Consider the following 18,180-nt stretch of genomic DNA (forward strand, 5'->3'; position numbering starts at 1 on the left):
ATAAGTGAATTACAGCACTTTGCAGATCATTATTTTTAGAGACCTTTGAAAGATGCGTGGGGCAAACAGGGGCATACATACCAAGGAAATACACATGCCTGATCGAAATACATGATCGTCTGTAATGTTTGTTTGCCAACTTGTTAAAAATATTCGGTACTTTAAACAAGCTACAAATCATTACAAACGGTACTGGTAGCGTAGCATTTCATTTTATTTAAATTTCATTCGGTCTTTTTCCTGGTTATAAACTTGTTCTTCAAGAGTAGCTGGCACTTAAATCGACATTAAACTATTGACGCATAAACGTATTAACATCATAGGTCGAAGCAAGCAGCACGCGAACATGATAAAATGGTTAAGTCCTTAGGAATCTTTTTAACAGTTGTAATTAAAAATTCCTCCGTTTTAATCGTGACGAGTGATATTCTGTTCACGACCGAGAGAGACCCAACTCATGATATTCCACCTCGTATGAGAACCACACACGCAATGCCATAACGTCATTGGCATAACTCGAATGCTATACTCGTCAAGAAACCTTCTATGCTACCACCGTGCACCCCAACGACTTGGCAACTGCATACCACAATTATTATCACTGTTAACCACAAGTCTGTAACGGGGTCAGAGTTCTGATTCAAAAAGTCGTGAGTCAGCAAGTTCGTTAGTCATGGCCCTGCATTGACGTGCAGCATCAAGTGCTTGTGGTATATTTTTGTCCCGCACTATATCATTGTTGACTGCTGTATCATGATAATAAATATTCAATGATGATCACACGACACGCATGCCATCGCGTGCGAGCTTTAGTGTGAGATTTAAAAAGACTTCAATTCCCGGGGAGGGCGTTTCTTCCACTTATGAGCCAAAATGTCTCGCGTCAACCGTTTCTACCTAATTTGGTCAAAAAGTGAGAGGGATTTCAAAGCCCAAATTCACAACAGAGAATAGCGATGCTCCATGAAACTAAGAAATGGCCGTATCAAATGGTGTAAGAGTAAAGAGTAAAGTCTTCACAGTCATTTTCGTTTCTCATGTTCAACCAAGCCTTTTTCCTTTTCTGCTGCCATCCTTAGTTAAAGATTTCGGCTGGTATATTGGCGCAAAACAATTAACTAAAACTGAGAGAGTGCAGCGCATTAACGAGGAATTTAAGGCTAGGTAATACGGTTATATTGATAAAGAGCTATTCCTTAATACCTGATTCTTCAATGGTCATATTCAGGCCACATATGTCCATTTTCTCAGAAGCAAAAGGAAAACATTTCATTTGTCCTTTTACTGTACAATAAAACTATCCACAAGTAAATATATGAAAGATCATATATTTGTACTGCAGAGAAAGATATGAAGACATGATTGATCATCGCAGTTATGCACACAACTTAAGCAGTTGTCAAATTAAAGCCTGAAAAAAAATTCAGGCCTGAACGGGATTCGAACCCATGACCTCCACGACACCGGTGCAGTGCTCTACCAAATGAGCTATCAAGCCATCTGGGAGCTGGTCATTTTGTGAGTTCGTAACATACCCGTAGATGGTGAAGAATACAAGTGAATATATGAAAGATCATAAATTTGAATTGCAACGAAATATGTGAAGACATGATTGATCATTGCAGTTATAGACACAGCTTCAGCAGCTGTGAAATTATAAACTAGTCACATTATAAGAAGAATTTTGCTGTACAATTAGGAAAATAGAACAAAAAACAAAAGAGAAGGCTATCACCAGAATAATAATGTATGTATTTCCACAATTTTAGTTATAGTGGTTGGTTAGGCTTCCACCAAAAGAATACTGTTTTACAATCAATGCACAGCAATAACAACTGGCTGATTGAAGTAACCATATGGGCAACAAAAAATAGTGTGGAATACACAACAATTGTTGTTTCAGCTTATCTCTGATGAAGTCTTAACTCATGACTTTTCAAAAAGTGAGAAGTAGTCACATGCAGGCTCTACCAGTAAACACTACAACAGAGACTACCCACACTCAGCCTCTGGCCTCTGCAGCCAAAACAAACACTCAACATAGGACAACCAGTTATGCAAATCCACAGTCTTCCAAGACTAGCAGAAGCTTACTACTAGTAGTCAGAGCATATTATTTTAAGAACATAGAAAGAAAACATTCCTAAGTCAACCAAGCTTGCAGGTTACAAGAAAGATTACACTATGCAAAGGGTGGCACCTGGCCCTGAACTCAAATTTCTACCACTCCACCCTCCTCCACTCAGTGTTTCTAACCAAACTAAGTAATTATTTTGTTTTGTATATGGTTAGTCAGTTATGTTATCCTTTCAGCATGAAACATAAAATTCTCTTATCTCAACAAACTAAATGTTCTCACAAAATTAGCAAGACCTTAAAATGCAGAAAAATTAGTGGCTGTCTCAGCACTTACCTTTTTTTTTAGTTAAAAGGAGGTCATCTGAAAAATGCCCTTACAGCACCTTTAAAGAAGTAAACTGAATTAATTCATGAAGATACAACAAAAACACAACATATGATACTAATACCTTCAGCTTTTCATAAATCACAGGAAAAATGCTACTTTAGTGAATTTTGAGAGAACATGCAGAACTAAATGACATATCACACATAACACAGTTTACATATCATGACATAGGGTCTCATTTATCCAACACCACAAAGGATGTCTGGTAATCAAGCAATGCACATAAAGCTTAATTTAGTGGTCTTAATTATATTCTGTTGACTAAAGTGTAAAGTCCATCCCAGCATTTGTTGGGACTCAGCAAAAGAGTCTGAACAATCTGAAAATTTGAATTTGTGTTTGCCATTGTATTCCCAAAACCTTGCCCCTATTTAAGACCAAAATCTGTGATTTTCCCTACTCTATTTATGACCAGACCAAAAATTTGATACCCTAAGACACCATACCCTTTGGAGCCACACATACCTATATAGCCCATATAAGGGAGCACCCCCCCCCCCCAACCCCCCGCCCTGGAAGGCTAGTAAGAATTGCATTTGCAGGGTTGTGAAAAGCAGCCACCTGTCGGCAAGATTCATGATCTTGGCCAGCTACTCTGCTGGGCTATTCTTCTGAAGCAAAACCTTTGTGACAACCCGACTAGGTCACATGATAAACTATGCATGTACATGTATGCAAATAAAATAATCTTTGCAAATATACACTTAATTAAGGTTCTTTATTTACTCAGTGTTGTGGCCTGGTGGAGTAGCCTTATATTTGTTGCAATATACTTTCCTATATTTATGTCATAACTTTTATATATATTCTATTATTATGTAATCTATGTTAGGTAATAGCTTCAGGGCTCCTATTGATAGCAGAGATGCTTTGTAAGCACCCTGAAGGGACTACTCTGAAATTTATACCTTTTAATTTTTACTTTTAAATAAAGGTGTCCATCTGTCTATAATTTTCAGTATAACACAGTTTCATGTTGTGGTCTTTGAAGAAAAATTATCTGGCTGATAGTAAAAGGAAAGAAAAACTGTAGATAATAAGACACCCCAGAGCCTTTATTTAGTATTCCTGGGAGAGCAACAGGCTTATTAACATTTTTGGCAGATAACTTAAAGGCTTTATGCACTGTTCAATTGTAACCCCAACCCCTAAGCCCCTGGGGAATAGAGGGGAATTCACAAGAACATCTCTGTAATTTTATAAACTTCCCCCAGGCCCCAGGGACAGATTCAGATGGAAATTGCCCCTACCCCTAAACCCAGAAGTTTAGATTATCAAACATTATTATACATTCACTTCTCTCTTTGCAGTTTTCCTGAAAGGAAATATGGGATCCAAATATTATATTAAACCATGCATTAGATTGACAGTTGTGCCGGTGATTAGCTAACAACGAAACTTAGGTAATGCTATAATAATACAGGTTAATAACTTATTGGAGAGCGACATTAACAGCGCTAACAGTCAGTACCATTTAACATCACAAATAATGACTCATTGTTGCATGTGTCTCATCAGTTTTTGGTTTTAGTGTACAATTAAACCCAGCTCTGTCTCACAGGGTGGTGGTTTACATAGCCATCAAGGTAATTGTTTTAACCTTATTAGCAAGAACTGTTATCTTACGTACGCGCAATGAAGCTGTAAAGTTGGTTATAAGCTTAACCTCAAACCAGAGCATCATTGAAATATGAAATTCTAATCTGCTTCTGGTCCATAGTCATGTAATTTTCTCTCTTTTTTCCCAATAGCGTTTAAAGTTGTAGTTTAATCGTAATTTAACAATACCTTTCATCGTGTAGCGGAGAATATCCCCTTTACTTGGAAGTCGCCATCTTTACGCCTTAGTAACCGCGCACATCGTCAGTAACTCACTGTAATTGGTCGAATACCATCACGTGGTGAGGAGCCCAGTTTGCGCGGGAATTTTTGGCTCTTTTTGCGCACAACGTTCAGTTAACTAAATAATTAACATCAAAGCCAAGTGGTATCAAGAACAACAGCAAAGAACGAAAGACACAGACTAAAACACGAGAGAAACACAGAGCTAGCACGAGCTTTTGACGTAAAATACGTGTTACAGCTTAGACTTAGACGATTGAAAGGTCAGTTGTTGTTTGTTTTTTTTTGGTTTTTTTTTTTTCTACTGGTTAATTGGTTTGTGTATTTTATGCACTGTTTAACTGGTTTGAGTCCTATGAGAGGTTTTTTTTTAATGATAAAAACCAAAGGCCGCTGCAAACAGAATACATGGAATTTTTGAAGCCTCTTTTTGAGATATCGTTTGTTTTCTCTGTTTCACAGTTTCTGCTGTGGTGAGGTGTGCTTCTTCGATTGTCTCTTTTATTTGTTTTCTTGTTTCTTTGTTTCTATGTTCCTTTCTTTTTACCAGTTTTCCTCTGAGCGGGTGTGGTTGGCTGGAGACGACACATAACTTGGTGTCTACCTTTACCTTTACTACGTCATCTTATTCATGAACTCAGAACAACAACAGCAACTTTATTCACTCGTACATTTACAGTTTTATAAAATATATGCAAATACAAGGACAGAAAAGAGAAGAGAAGGTTTTCTAGTCAGTCTCCGGTTATTGTAATGTTTCTATGGATATTTAACAGAATACAGAACTGTTAGTAGTAGAGATGAGTACATGGTATAATAGAATGAAGAAAATCGAAATAAGTTATCAGGAGGTTCTTCAGACAGTAAATAAAATTTCAGTTTTTTAGAAAAGCTGAATGTATTGAGATCTTTAAGATGAGTGGAGATATTGTCCCGGAGAATAGTCGCTGTGTAAGGTATTGTTTGTTTTCCAGAAATGAATTGGTACGCGCTTTTGATATGTTTAGCGGATTTTGTCTAGATGCATATCTGCTATTATAATATCTGTGTACTTTACTGGCGAATTGTAAGAAATCTTGATCCAAGCTTGGTAAAAGACCTTTAAGCCAAAGATGCGTGAAGTAAGACTTAAGAAGTAAGACTTTTCTGTGTTTGACCAGTCCCGGCCTCCGCAGCTTATTCAAGGGTCCAGTATGTCAGCAGGCTCAACCTGGGGCGGGAGGTTGGGGAATTTTGAGTGATTTCAGCATGTGGTCTTTGTTCGGCAGATGCTTGCGTGTTAGGAGAGTTTGAATGTTGACATTTGGGTTAATATATAAATTAACAGGAACTATGTTAAAAACAGACTTAAACGTGGACTCTTTTACCAAGTGCCGGAGTAAACCTCTTCAAAGCGAATAGTGGTCTTCTTTATACCTAGGCTTCCAACCGGTTCATCACCTCAACGTTTTGACGCCGGGTATTTTCTGTACACGTAAACAATCATCACCTGAGGCTGGCTAGTCCATGCCAGAGAGAAAATTCCAGAGAATTACATTTGCTATGTTATGAGGAGACTATAAGTGACTTCTTATCTAACCCGTGTAAATCAGAACTGACTTTTTACAGGCAGAAAAAGAGAGCTTGGCTTTTTGGACAGACGCATTTTTGAAAGCAGCCAGTCAGGTATACGTCTAAACTATTCTATTCTTGGAAATAAATATAATCTAAAAGAAGCAACAACATTGAAAAAAAAAACGTTTATTTGCCGTTTTCTAATTAATTTATTATAAGTTACATGCTATTTAGCTCCTTTACAGTTCAACCATATACGACCAATTCAGTGCAACTGCATCCTATTTAAAAGAACACAGACATGAAGCAATTTCGTTGCTTTAGAAACCCTTATTTATGGAACTGAATAGACCCACTTATAGCAATAGTATGAAAAGTAAATAAATGCACTAGATTTAAGCGAAACCTTGAAATAGAAAAACTACACTTTTGCATGTGCTTCAAATGTCTAAACGGCACCCAATCTGTCACTACCGAGGTTTTCCACTTGCTATTCATGGCAGTGGTTATAAATAAGAAATATTTTATTCTGTTAAATATATTTTCAATTCCTCGTTGATACAAAAAAGCACACAATTTAATAATAAATTACAGCAACCAGGGTCGCCTTGTCGAGTATAATACTATGTACAAACATTTTATGACAGTTGACTCGATTTTCGAGATGTAAATTAAAGTTCTTTACGAATGCTCAAAGTTATTGTGACCTTAGAGGCCAATAAGCTACATTATGTGTTGCTGTGCAAAAATAATTGATGTCATTAACCACTCTACCCCAAAAAGCAGCGTATGCATTTTCAAAGTCAGGTTTTGCTACACACCTAGAAAACTTTAAGGCGTCGGTTGATGAGGATTGCAAAACAAACCAGATTTGGTTTCGGTCAATTGCACACACCGCTGAGTTCAGCTAAACTTCTACGAAATGAAGCAAAACCAGCTGGGTTCTGAAATGCTCAGAGAATATCTTCTCGTACTTTTTACCTAGTATTTGGAGCATTTTGCAATTGTAAATTGAGAAATTTTGAACGGTTTGCCCAAACCTTTAAACCTTATACATGTATGCATGCCCATAGAAAGATGGCGTCTACCTTGCCATTAAATGTATGGAATTGCTAACTATAGTAAACAGAAACATTTTCTTGTCTTCAGTTTTGCTTATTTCGAATTTATAGAGTTCCACATCATAATATGGCAAAAGTCTAAGTTATATTACATGAAAATCATGACATTAACTAAACAGTCTTGCTACCCTCTGATAGGGACTGCGAGGAACTGTGTTGTTTAGCTTTGTATCTCAAATTCTCGATACTTGTTCTACGAAATTCCTGTGTTTCCACGTTGTTTAGGGGGCTCTTCAAAAATGGCGCCATTCCCGGCCTGGCGTACTGTCTGTATAGATGATGCGTGTACATTGCAGCTGGTGAAAGGCCCGCGACATTAAGATGGGGCCCAAGAGGACCATAGGGACTTGGTGCGGTTGCATAAGGAGACAAAAGACTTAGGGCTGGGACGTGTGGGTGCCATCTTTCTACTCCAGACGCAAATGGATGTGCCCCTGCGTGCACATGTGGAGGAACATCTTGTAGAGCTCTGTAATCGTTTGATGGGCCATAAAGATATGTAGGGCTTTCGCGTCCCATGGACTTTTCTCGTTTCCTCCACTTCGCTCTTCTGTTTTGGAACCACACCTGAAATAGATTGCAGCAATTAGTCCAAATTCACAAGATATAAACAAACAAACGGTAACCATCTTCTTGTAGGTGATCTTGTTTAGCAAGAGATGTGATATAATCCCACAGAGTTGGGTTGCGAGTAAAAAGTAAAGAGAGAGGGAGAGAGAGAGGCAGCGACAAGGAAGGCAAAATGCGGGCTTTGCGACCAATTAAACAACTAAGTTACTGATCAATATTCGTGTATTCATTACACCTTTTCTTTTAATATAAACAGCTCTTTGTTACCCTAAACGTTCATGAATAGCTCTACCTATTTACTATCTATGTTCGCTTTTGGTGGAAGCTAAAAATGGAAACTAACAAATGAATTCCCCAAAGATATGTCACAGGATGTTGGTTGGTACATCGCGTGGCAAAATCCGTTGAATCACCAGTCACCACAGGCGTAAATTCCAAAGGTAATTAACAGCAATTATTCTTATCTGGCGCCCAAAACGCTATCCATAAACGCCGTTTATACCGCTTTTTATGACGACCTTATTTCTTGTCTTGCCTTACCAGCTTGCAGCTGTCGTAAACAATAACCGCCCTGCGTTTATTGTTCTAGCATTGTTCCAGAAACGCCATTTAACACTATAATGTGCTTTGTAGAACGAGCTCGATATTCAAACGTTTAAAACAATTAACCAACACAAACGGTTTTTGAAGGCCAAAAATGCTTGGTAAACTGTTTCCTTTGAGAATGAAATAATTAACATCAACACAGAATCAACCTGTCACACACCACAAGTTTCATTTTTTTTTTTTTCAAAAAAAAACCCTGTACTAAATTTTTTGTTTTTCCTCTGCAGTTAGTCAATCAACTGCATTCAAGAGTGCCTTTGTTTGTCTGTTTTTTGCATATCATCTATTAAATGAATTAACCACGTCTTCTTCATTGTAGCAAAGTAGAGTTCGCGTACCTGTCGCATTTTTAAGATATATACATATCACTTAATGGACAAAAAACACCGCAAAATACCGCGTGCTTAGAACTGCCATGCTTTAGGCACGTGTCTTCAAGTTTGAAACCACATGTATGGAAACAACCGACATAAAACAACACTTACTGACAAGCAATTAACGAACAGGTTGAGAAAGCACGATGTTACAAAAGTCTTGAAAAGAAGGTCTGCGTTCTTACTAATTTGATGCAGATAACTGAAAAACCCCCTTACTAAGGGAAACACCTTAAAACGAATATTATTTCAGTCAGTAATCTCTGTACTTGAATCAGATGGGGAGCTTTTCTGTCAAACTCCAAATGATACATATGTTTCAGTTTCAGATTACAATAAACATGCGCTGAAATACGAAACTGCTTCATCAATAGTTTTCTCAACTTCCCTTTATTTGCATTTGGGTCTCAGGTTAGAGAACATCCAAATGTAATAAATAAGATTGACAACTTTGCTATCAATTGACTCTGATAAAAGAGTGTGAGAAATGGCTTTCGGATGTATTAAAGGCTTAATAAAAGCCTTTAATTTGTTTAATATATTTATCATTACAGAAGCATTGTTTTAGTAAGAGAAATGATTGCGTGAAGCTGTCACATTTAAACTTCAATGATTGCAATGAGAACTACACCTAAAAGAGTAGGAAGATTGATTACAAAATACAGCTAAATACATTAAATTTATACACAGGAAAAAGAGCTATTTCAGGATCAATAAATTTTCTTTACTGTCTCTATCACGTTAATCTGGACCAAGATAAGATTTGAAACCTAGGTAGAAAGGCTTCCATTATGATTTACTGATTGTAATCATTCCAGAGCAAATTTACAGTTTTGACAAACATTTCTACGCTGAAAATCGAAGTTTATGACCCGTTTCAGAAACATGCAGCGTCATGTAGCATTCGTTAATCAACCTTCAAAACTGACCTACATTTAGGCAAGAATGAATTTTCCTACAGGGAACATTTCAAAAAATCTACGGAGATTTTACGGCTGGAACACTCGTAAAAATAGTGATTAACAGACAGACCTAAATTACAGCTCGCCGAAAAAAATACGAAAGTCGGAGATTTCACTCGTTTCCGTACATTTCAGTTTTATCTCGGGACAGCAAAATCCCTAATTGAATTATTGAAATTATTTTTGGCAAGTTCGTTAATAAAACAATATTATCGTGTCTACGACATAATTCAAAGATATGTATAATGTAAAGATGATATGAGGCAATAGGTGAAAAAGCTATTTCACCATAGATTTTTATCTCATAACTTATATCTTGCATCACTTTGAAATCTTTGTTACAAATGGAATAAACGTTAGATATTTGTTGGAAAGACAGAGAGGAGAAATCGAATAAGTAAATTATCGAATGGACAGTGTTGTTTTCATTTACATTCGTGTGGGTTAGTTTTGAAGAACATAAAACAAGCGACGAATTGATTGCTAAATGAATTCACCAAAAATCTGATTTTGTGGCGATAAACTTTGTAATTAAAATTCTTTGAGCTACTTATTATGTAGCTTATCTTTAGCTTTCGCCATAGGCCTTTTAGCTTAAGCTGAAATCAATATTTGGAGTTTCATTAACAGCATCCTTTCCAGATACAAGTTGTCATTTTAATTTCACTTCGCAAACGAGGAGTGGCCGGTTAAGATTACAGATTTGATTTGGCAACCTACTTTTTGTTATCAAGAACATTAAAAGAAAAGTCCAAGCTTGAAAGATATAAAAGGTGTTTTTGTTTATGTTATGCATTCTAAAGGCTGCTAAACTATCAATTGAAACCCCCAGATGTTGGACTTTGTCTGTTTAATTTTGCCTTCCGGCAAACTGACTAAGTGCTATAGGTTTTGAATTTAAATTAACTCCCCGAGACACGCGAAGTCACAAGCAGCTCGTTGGGAAACATAGATTGTTGTATCTTGTTTTGAAAATTAAAAACGCAAACATAACCCGTCGCAGACATTTCAAGCCACATAATTAACTGAACTAATCGTGTTATTTCAAATTCACTGGTGTTGACTGTGGTTAAAATGATCACCGAAGTGAACGACTTTGTTTGTCCGCCTATGGCGCTTTCGCGAGCGTGCGTTTACCACGAGCTTCTTCGAAAACAGAAAGCGTACGCGTGCTACAAAAAGTTCTGAATTTATTAGTTATCGCAAATATCCAGGAATACTTTTCATGTTTAACTTTATTACTTTCAGAAACAACATCACTTTACCAACAATTGTGCTAATACTTGTACACAACCAATCAACTTTTTAAAGTTAATCCCACTGTTTGCTAAACCGAATTTGTCTGTTTTCCTTTGCGTTTTCAGCACAAACTAATTACAAAACTAAGGAAACGTTAGGCATAAATTGGAAAATGAACTAACAAAGAAGTTGAACAAAAAAGTGTCCGCAAACTGCAGTGAACCTCAACGTTCAACTCAAAAGAAAGAATGTACATAGTCATGCAACTTGAAAAGAGAGAAGATAGTAAATATGCGCTGTGGAATTTCAAAAAGGGAGTGACGAATGTTTGCCTAAACTAGTGGTAAAGTTCTTGTCTTAGTTTGATATTTCTTTTTGTTCTGTCATTGCTAACTTTAGTTCGTTTGACTTAATTAAAATGACATAAAAAGCGTAGAAAGCAAGAGGTTATTCGTAATTAAGTCGTTTAATTTCCTACCACTAAGCCCCTCGGGCAATCGTTATTTTTACAGCAGCTAGCGTCAGCCCATTGAATTCACAATAAAGACAGGCTGAGCTGTTCAAAAGGTTCTCTGCTAATTGCCAATTCTAGTGTCTACGTCATGTTTAATTATCCACTTTGTCTTCAAGCCTGTTCAATATAACCCATTAATACGACAAAATAATTGCCTCAATTGTGCCGGCTTTGTATACATATTCACTTAAAATGCAATTTGCAGTGGTTAAAAGTGTTTCGTCAGAGCCTCAAATGAATTCAGTGAGATAGCCAGAGTGAGGCGCTTTGCTCGACACACTATCATTGCAAACCGATAAAAATACTCTGTTTCAATATATTAATTACTCTACAAACATGTTTTTCAAGCGCAAGCGTTTAATTTTCGTTTAAGGAAAAAAGACTTTGGTACACTGATTTACAAACCGACAAATGAATGTAAATTTTAATATCTTTGAAATTTCACAAAACCTTCCGAAATTTAATTACATGGCATAAAAATGTCACAACAGAAGCTTAGTTCTGTTGTCTCGTTCATTTTAAGAAAGCCGCGGTTCGAACCAAATTACATCGTTAAATCCATCTTTCGCTTTCAAGACCTGAACTCGCTACTTTTCATGGTTTTTTCACTTTCAAGTGATATTTCGTTTGTCAGTGTACTCTTTCATGTTCGGGCGTAACCTGAAGACCGCGTGGGGAAGGCACAGTTTTTACTCGCCGTTCCTGTTATCTTTCGCCATTACCTGTTATTCAGCTGGTAATTTTCCCCCTTTACATCAGCAACTTCGAGAATTGCAATTAACATAACCTGTTAATAAGTAGCTCTTGTGTCACCTCACAAACTGTGAGTTTTCTGTGCACTGAAAGAGCGGTTTTGGCGTTTTTTCGCAAGCGCGCTTTCAAATGGAAAGTGCAGTACACGATAATTACAAAAGTCGAAATATTTTAATTTTCTGAACCACTTTGTAAATCACTAAATTATTGGCAGAGGCGAGGAAATGTTATTCCCCTAGCTTGTTTTCACCAATATAATTGATAAAACAAAGGCTTTCCGACTGTATCACAGCTATTCAATCGCAAAGTTTAAATATTGTTGCATTCTCGGAAATGATGTTTGGGCGCCACGCAACGAGTCGATGCTATAACTTACCACACAAAGGTCGTTCGTTCGCAACTCAACTTTTTAATTTCTCTTATACTGGCTCGAAATGTTTAACAATCAAAGTAAAAGTTAACACAGGAGATAAATGCACAGTCGGCCGAGTAAACTACGAGCCAATTTTATCACGGCCACGTCAGATGACCGAGTAAGTGGATGAATCATGTTCGTACCGCCTCTCGCCGCCTCTAGCTGCGACTCCCAATGAATTGACGATTAACAGCATAGATTACGCGTCCAGTCGCCTTCGCCCAGAGAAGTTCTTCGAACTTCGCAAACCCGTTAAAATACAGAACTAGCTATGAATAATTTAAAAACCGCTCAATACTTACTTGGACTCTTGCTTCGCTTAAGTCCAGCCTCAAGGCTAGTTCTTCCCTTGTGAATACATCGGGATATTGTGTTTTCTCAAAAGCACGCTCCAGTTGATGAAGTTGGTATGTTGTAAATGTGGTGCGACTTCTACGCATCTTTCTCGGTTTGCCATCGCTCTCGTCTAGGTCGTCTTCGTCTTTGCTTCCTTTTTCGTCGCCCACACTTAAATCGTCTAAGAAATGACAAAATTAAGTGGATAAATGAGCAAGAAGCTAACTTGTTAACTTGGCTTATACACTGCAAGAGTTTACTGTCTTGTACTACCGCATGTGAATTTGAAAAAACTACTATGGCAGTGAGTCAGATTTCATATTTGCTATGCAAACACGATGTTCCGAAAGCTAAACGCGGTAAAAGGACGAAAATGATACCTTCACGGCTGGGGCTGAAAGCGAAACAAACATTTCCTCCTTGTACAAGATGCCAAGGACGACGAAATTGAAGTTTAAACACAAAATTAGCGCCTCATTTAGAGCGCTCCGCTATGTTTGCTGAGCGTTGAGTGAAAAGAGCACAGTAGCGCATTGAAATTCCTTGAGTAAACTGAGTCAAGTGTGTCATAAGATTGTAATATCAATTTGAAACTGAACGAGGTAATGCTTTATTTAATTACCTTCGTCGTCGCTGGAATTTCTTGACAGCTTGCCGTCTTGCTCAAACGAGTCTTCTTGCTTCGGTTTTGGTCTTCGATCATGATTGCCGAGAATCATATCGATCGTATAACCTTTACTCGACGCCTGAATCAAGGCAGATTCTATCGAGTGATCCGTACCAATTTTGTCTCCTTTTTCCTTCTTCCCTGAGTAAACCATACTCGGCCGACCAGTAGAGTCCATATCTAGTCTTCGTTCACTCTGCAAACCAAATTGAGTATCTGTTCTCTCTACGGAGTAGCCTCGTCTTTAGTAATTTTTATTTGAAAAGAAAAGTTAGATTAATGCAGATTTTATATTTGCCCCTAATCTTCGTCCTTTGTTAGTTAATCAAAATGACCGACTGTCATAGTTTTAATCAATGTTTATTTGTTCAAACAAAGGCCTCAAAATAAATAGGCCATTCCAGTCAGCCAATCAGAGCGCGGCGTCATGATTAAGGCGATATTAACAATATAATACTTAAGTTTGTTTGTTCCTTTGCCCCCATGGTCCCCTCTTAACACTATTCCACCCAGGAAGTTGATAAAATGTATTTGTGTCATCGTCTTGTTGTCTTAATTTGCCTTATTACATGTTAATAGCTGCTGAGTACCGAGGGTAAAATCGACGCCATATTGTCGAAGTTGCGTATCACCGGAATTTCAACATCGCGGTCGTTTGACGAGATTTCGCTCTTGAGAACTCATCAGCCATCATTTTTGACCGCACTGTGGTGATTAAAAGACTCCATAATACAATTAACGCCCAATAAAGATTATTAAAATGTTTCTGTAGTCATGGATATTTTAACACCTCGCTCGTTGTTCTACTAAAGCAACAGGGTTAATAAATTAATTAAATTTCGGTTCAAGCCAATTTGTCTCGGGACTGCGTGATTGGGCTCAAGATGTTCGGTCGGGTGAAATGCGAGCTGTACAGAGCATAACGACTGAGATAAACTCGGAGATTATTCAAAGAGGCAAACATGGCACTGCATGCAAAGACACCAATGGAAATCGAGAGCAAACTGCGACCATCATTATCACACAAAATGTTTATCATAGTTTTAATTTCAAGCTGCGAAAGTACAAAAGGCTTATTCTTCACAGGATTGCACGATTTCTAAGTCATTTTTGGCTCTTTGTTCTTGGAGGTGTGCTGAAGCGCTAATGTATTCGTAACTTTCTAATTAAAGAACAATCTGCTGTGTGGAGCAAACAATTGCTTTGCAAATTAAATGAATACGGATAAAGAAGTCCGCTGGAATATTTCAAAGATAACTAATTAATTATAGCCTTGGGCATGGCAGTTGTTTATCTATGTCGAAACGAAAGCGTGTTTTTACTCAGTGTTCCTTGCTTAATGGCCTATTAAAATAACTGTTAAAACCTTATTTCTTTTGCGTCATGTTCATGGCCACTCGAAACCAAAAACGCAAGTTGCCGCACATGATTCATTCATCATCAGAACACAGCTAACCACAGGGTTTTAGAAACACAAGGGACCTTTTATGTAGTGGGCTTTTAGAGGTTTTGTTTATTGTATCTTTTCAAAGTCTTCTTACGCTTGAAAAGTAGAATATTGCGTCGCTACTTAACACGGATTACACTGGTTGGACATTGCCTGGAGCGAAGTTTAACCATTGTGATAACAACACAAAGAGACTATCCGGAATGGCGCCTAGGTTTGTTCGATCTCATAAACGTCTTTCCGCTCGTCTCTCACGTTTCCTGGTGACTATCACGTCGAGGCTCGATAAAAGAAGATTCAGGAATTTTTGCTTCCTAGCATTACTACCCTTCTCACGTACGGCTAATAACTGTAGAAGTTCTTTGAGAACCACTGTTCTCCCACTCCTATTTTTGTACTGCTTTTAAAAACTTGCGATCGTGTCATGAAAAAAACATCACTTAGAGAACCACTTGATGTTTGGCCTTCAGTTCGTGGTAGAGAATAAACTAAGTGGACAAAGAGAGATAAATAATAGAAGACAAACGCCAATATAAAATTAGCCGGTAATGTATGGATGCCTACAATAGCCGAATCGCAATATTGCATTTTGGGCAAAGGTTATCATCAGGTTTGGGAAGAATTCAATGAGCTATTCTGTTCAATTTATAGGTAACTATACTGAATTAGGAGGGAAGTTTCACACCAGAGAACAGAGAGAAGTGCTTACGGTATGGTACGGTATGGAGAAGAATCGTCGAACTCCTCAAGAATTGTAAACACAAAAGGAATAATTTTAACAATTAAAGACAGGAACTTATTCGAAACCCAATAGAAAAAACAGGTTCTATGATCATTCTAGCGCAAATGTTAGGCAGCACGCATATGTATAACAGTCTGTTTTGAAGGCATTTTCCCATTATCTGAACTGAGCAAGTAATTTCAAAAAAGTCTAAGATTTAGGTCTCATGTTATAAGAATTCAGGGTCTTTCGTAAATTCAGCCACACCTGGAATTGATGTTGTCATGATAGAACTTCGTACTAAATGTGGCAAAAGATAAAAATACGCTTCAATAGACTAAACATAGTTTATAAACTTGACTGCCAATTTCAAGGTTCTCATTTGACTGTGATTAGAGGGCAAAGTTCTAGTTCACATAATGGAATATGTTTTATACTTTTTGTCGTTTTCCATGTCAAGTTACGTAATGTTTCAGACCCGCTATTGAGATCAGGTTAGCTATAACTAGCAAAGATAACTGTATTACGCAAGTCTCAATCGTTACGTAACGTGAAAGAGAGCTCACCCTTCAAATGATTGTATTTTTATGTTCAAAACTTGAATATGTTGGAAAGAAACCCAGAGCTAACAACTAAGGGCAAAGAACTACTAACTTCGTTACCCCAACTCCACCTTGAAATAAAATCTAAAGCTGGGTGTATCACTGAGATTTAAAATTAGTATCTGACCAACAAACAACAACTGGCCCGGTTCATATACGTTATGTTTTGACGACCAAAACAACCATATTAAAATTCCTGAGGTTTCAATCAGTTTAGTGTCAGCCGTTAAGGAATTCATCTAGAAATTTTACGTTCCTCGAAAAAAATTTAGAAAATGAAAACAGATTGAATAAAAAATTGTCCCAGACAACCGCAAATGTTGCTATTTCAGTTAGTCATGAATCATTGTCTGTCCGATTGGTCGAGCAAAACCTCACGTCCAATGAAAGGTCGTTTAGCAGCTGGGAAATTTATCTCTTGAAATGAAAGTTTTGGAACTTTCCCTAAGACAAATGATGTGCAACCTTGTAGCTTCATTTAGAAAGTTTATCAGGTTGATCTTGATAAGGGGAATTAAAGGAGTCATACCCTAATTTTAACCTACCGAAATTAGACACTTGTGTATGATGTTTGAACGACTTCCGAGCGTGCGTTGCGGCCTCCTTGATGGCTGTTTGCCGAGTCATCGTTACAGCGTATTGTGATGAATGACGTGTGGTTAAATTAATTAGAGTTATTAATTGTTTTTATGACGTAAATAAGCGAGCACTCAGGAAACCCTGGACACATTGAGAAGTTATTATCGTTTTCATGATTTATTCGCTTTTAATTGAGAAATCACACGAAGATTTAATTGTTCGCGAGGTACTTCTTCTAAAGAATGTTAACTTCGACATCCATCCTGGGGAGTCAATGAGATTAAGAGGAACTTAAATAAACTTGTCCGTCTTGATAATTTAAAGGCTAATATTAGTTTAAAAACCCACAACATTGCGGAAAATTTTATTAATGATATATATTGATTGTCTAAACTAGAAACATTCCGCCGCTCTCGATTCGGAGTATTGACAAAGAAAGTAGGAAATAATATTATTAGTGTGGTATAAAACTGGAATAACTGTGAATCATTTTAATTAAGTTCTGTGGATCCACGCGCTCCTGCAAGTCACGAAAGTTTCGAAAGTTTTGGTTAGTATTGGTCTAAGATCACCTAAGTGTTCTGTTATTACGTAAAAAGCAACCTGACGTAGTAAACTATGGATTAGTTGATCCTTTGTGTTTAAAGGACAATTTTGTCCGGTTTTTGATCAAGACATGCAACCTTGTAAACATCTGAGACAAAACCTGCAGAAAGGAAATGCAATATCTAAGTTGTTGGAGTTTTGGAATCTTGAATACAAGTGGTACTTCTAAAGTTTTCTTGAAAAATGCTATGTGGAGAATTTAACCGATGTAAACTCTAGCTCTAAATTTATAACAGGTTTCTCGCTATTTCGCACTGATTGAAACTTTAAACACGGAAAACCACAAAAGTCAATATTTGACGTAGTTCTTTCATTCGCCCAAAGGAAGCCTCGTGATGGACCACATGAAGCCTTTGTCGTCAATTTTGACAAATAATCCATCATCCTTTGGAAAGATATTTTTTACTCAAACAACCAGGATCATATATTGATTGACCGAGCCAGGAATTTCGTTTAGATGACGCTTGAAATCCCGGCGCCCGAAAACTCCTCCGTTTAAGCACAACTGAAATGACACAGGAATTCCGATATCTTTGTTATTCAAGTTTGGCCACATACAGGCCTATATAAACCGGCAGCTTTTGTGACGCAACACCGAGAGCCACGTTTTGTTGAGGCATGCGAGACTGCTTGGTTAAAAAAAAAAAACCCAAAGACTGATAAGAAAGGCATAACGGTTTATTTTGAGTCATGACCAAACAACGAGAGGTTTCTATCCCCCCCGGGGGTACTCACTGGATAGGGGGGTACCGCTGGTACACTGAAACCCTTACCCTCTACTAGACCTTGATAAGCTTGGTTTTGC

General features: G+C 37.5%; 1 protein-coding gene across 1 annotated transcript; it reads right to left on the reverse strand.

Annotated features, from left to right (window-relative positions):
* Positions 1-6,033: 6,033 nt before the first annotated feature.
* LOC145463654 (homeobox protein aristaless-like 4) lies at positions 6,034-14,191 on the reverse strand. The gene is made up of 3 exons (XM_081447415.1): positions 13,376-14,191; positions 12,720-12,934; positions 6,034-7,551 (listed from the first exon to the last, which is right to left on the reverse strand). Exons 1-3 carry the CDS (start codon positions 13,596-13,598, stop codon positions 7,096-7,098), a joined length of 894 nt encoding a protein of 297 aa, XP_081303541.1. The 5' UTR covers positions 13,599-14,191; the 3' UTR covers positions 6,034-7,095.
* Between the last annotated feature and the right edge of the window lie 3,989 nt (positions 14,192-18,180).

This window comes from Orbicella franksi, chromosome 1 (assembly GCF_964199315.1).
Source record: "Orbicella franksi chromosome 1, jaOrbFran1.1, whole genome shotgun sequence".
NCBI lineage: Eukaryota > Metazoa > Cnidaria > Anthozoa > Scleractinia > Merulinidae > Orbicella > Orbicella franksi.

Excerpts from the sequence above, each read along its gene's own strand:
- LOC145463654 (XM_081447415.1), bottom strand. The coding sequence starts at position 13,598 with ATGGACTCTACTGGTCGGCCGAGTATGGTTTACTCAGGGAAGAAGGAA. Across the intron at positions 12,935-13,375 it reads AAATTCCAGCGACGACGAAG|ACGATTTAAGTGTGGGCGAC; the intron begins GTAATTAAATAA and ends GTCATTTCTTAG. Across the intron at positions 7,552-12,719 it reads TAAGCGAAGCAAGAGTCCAA|GTGTGGTTCCAAAACAGAAG; the intron begins GTAAGTATTGAG and ends AATCTATTTCAG.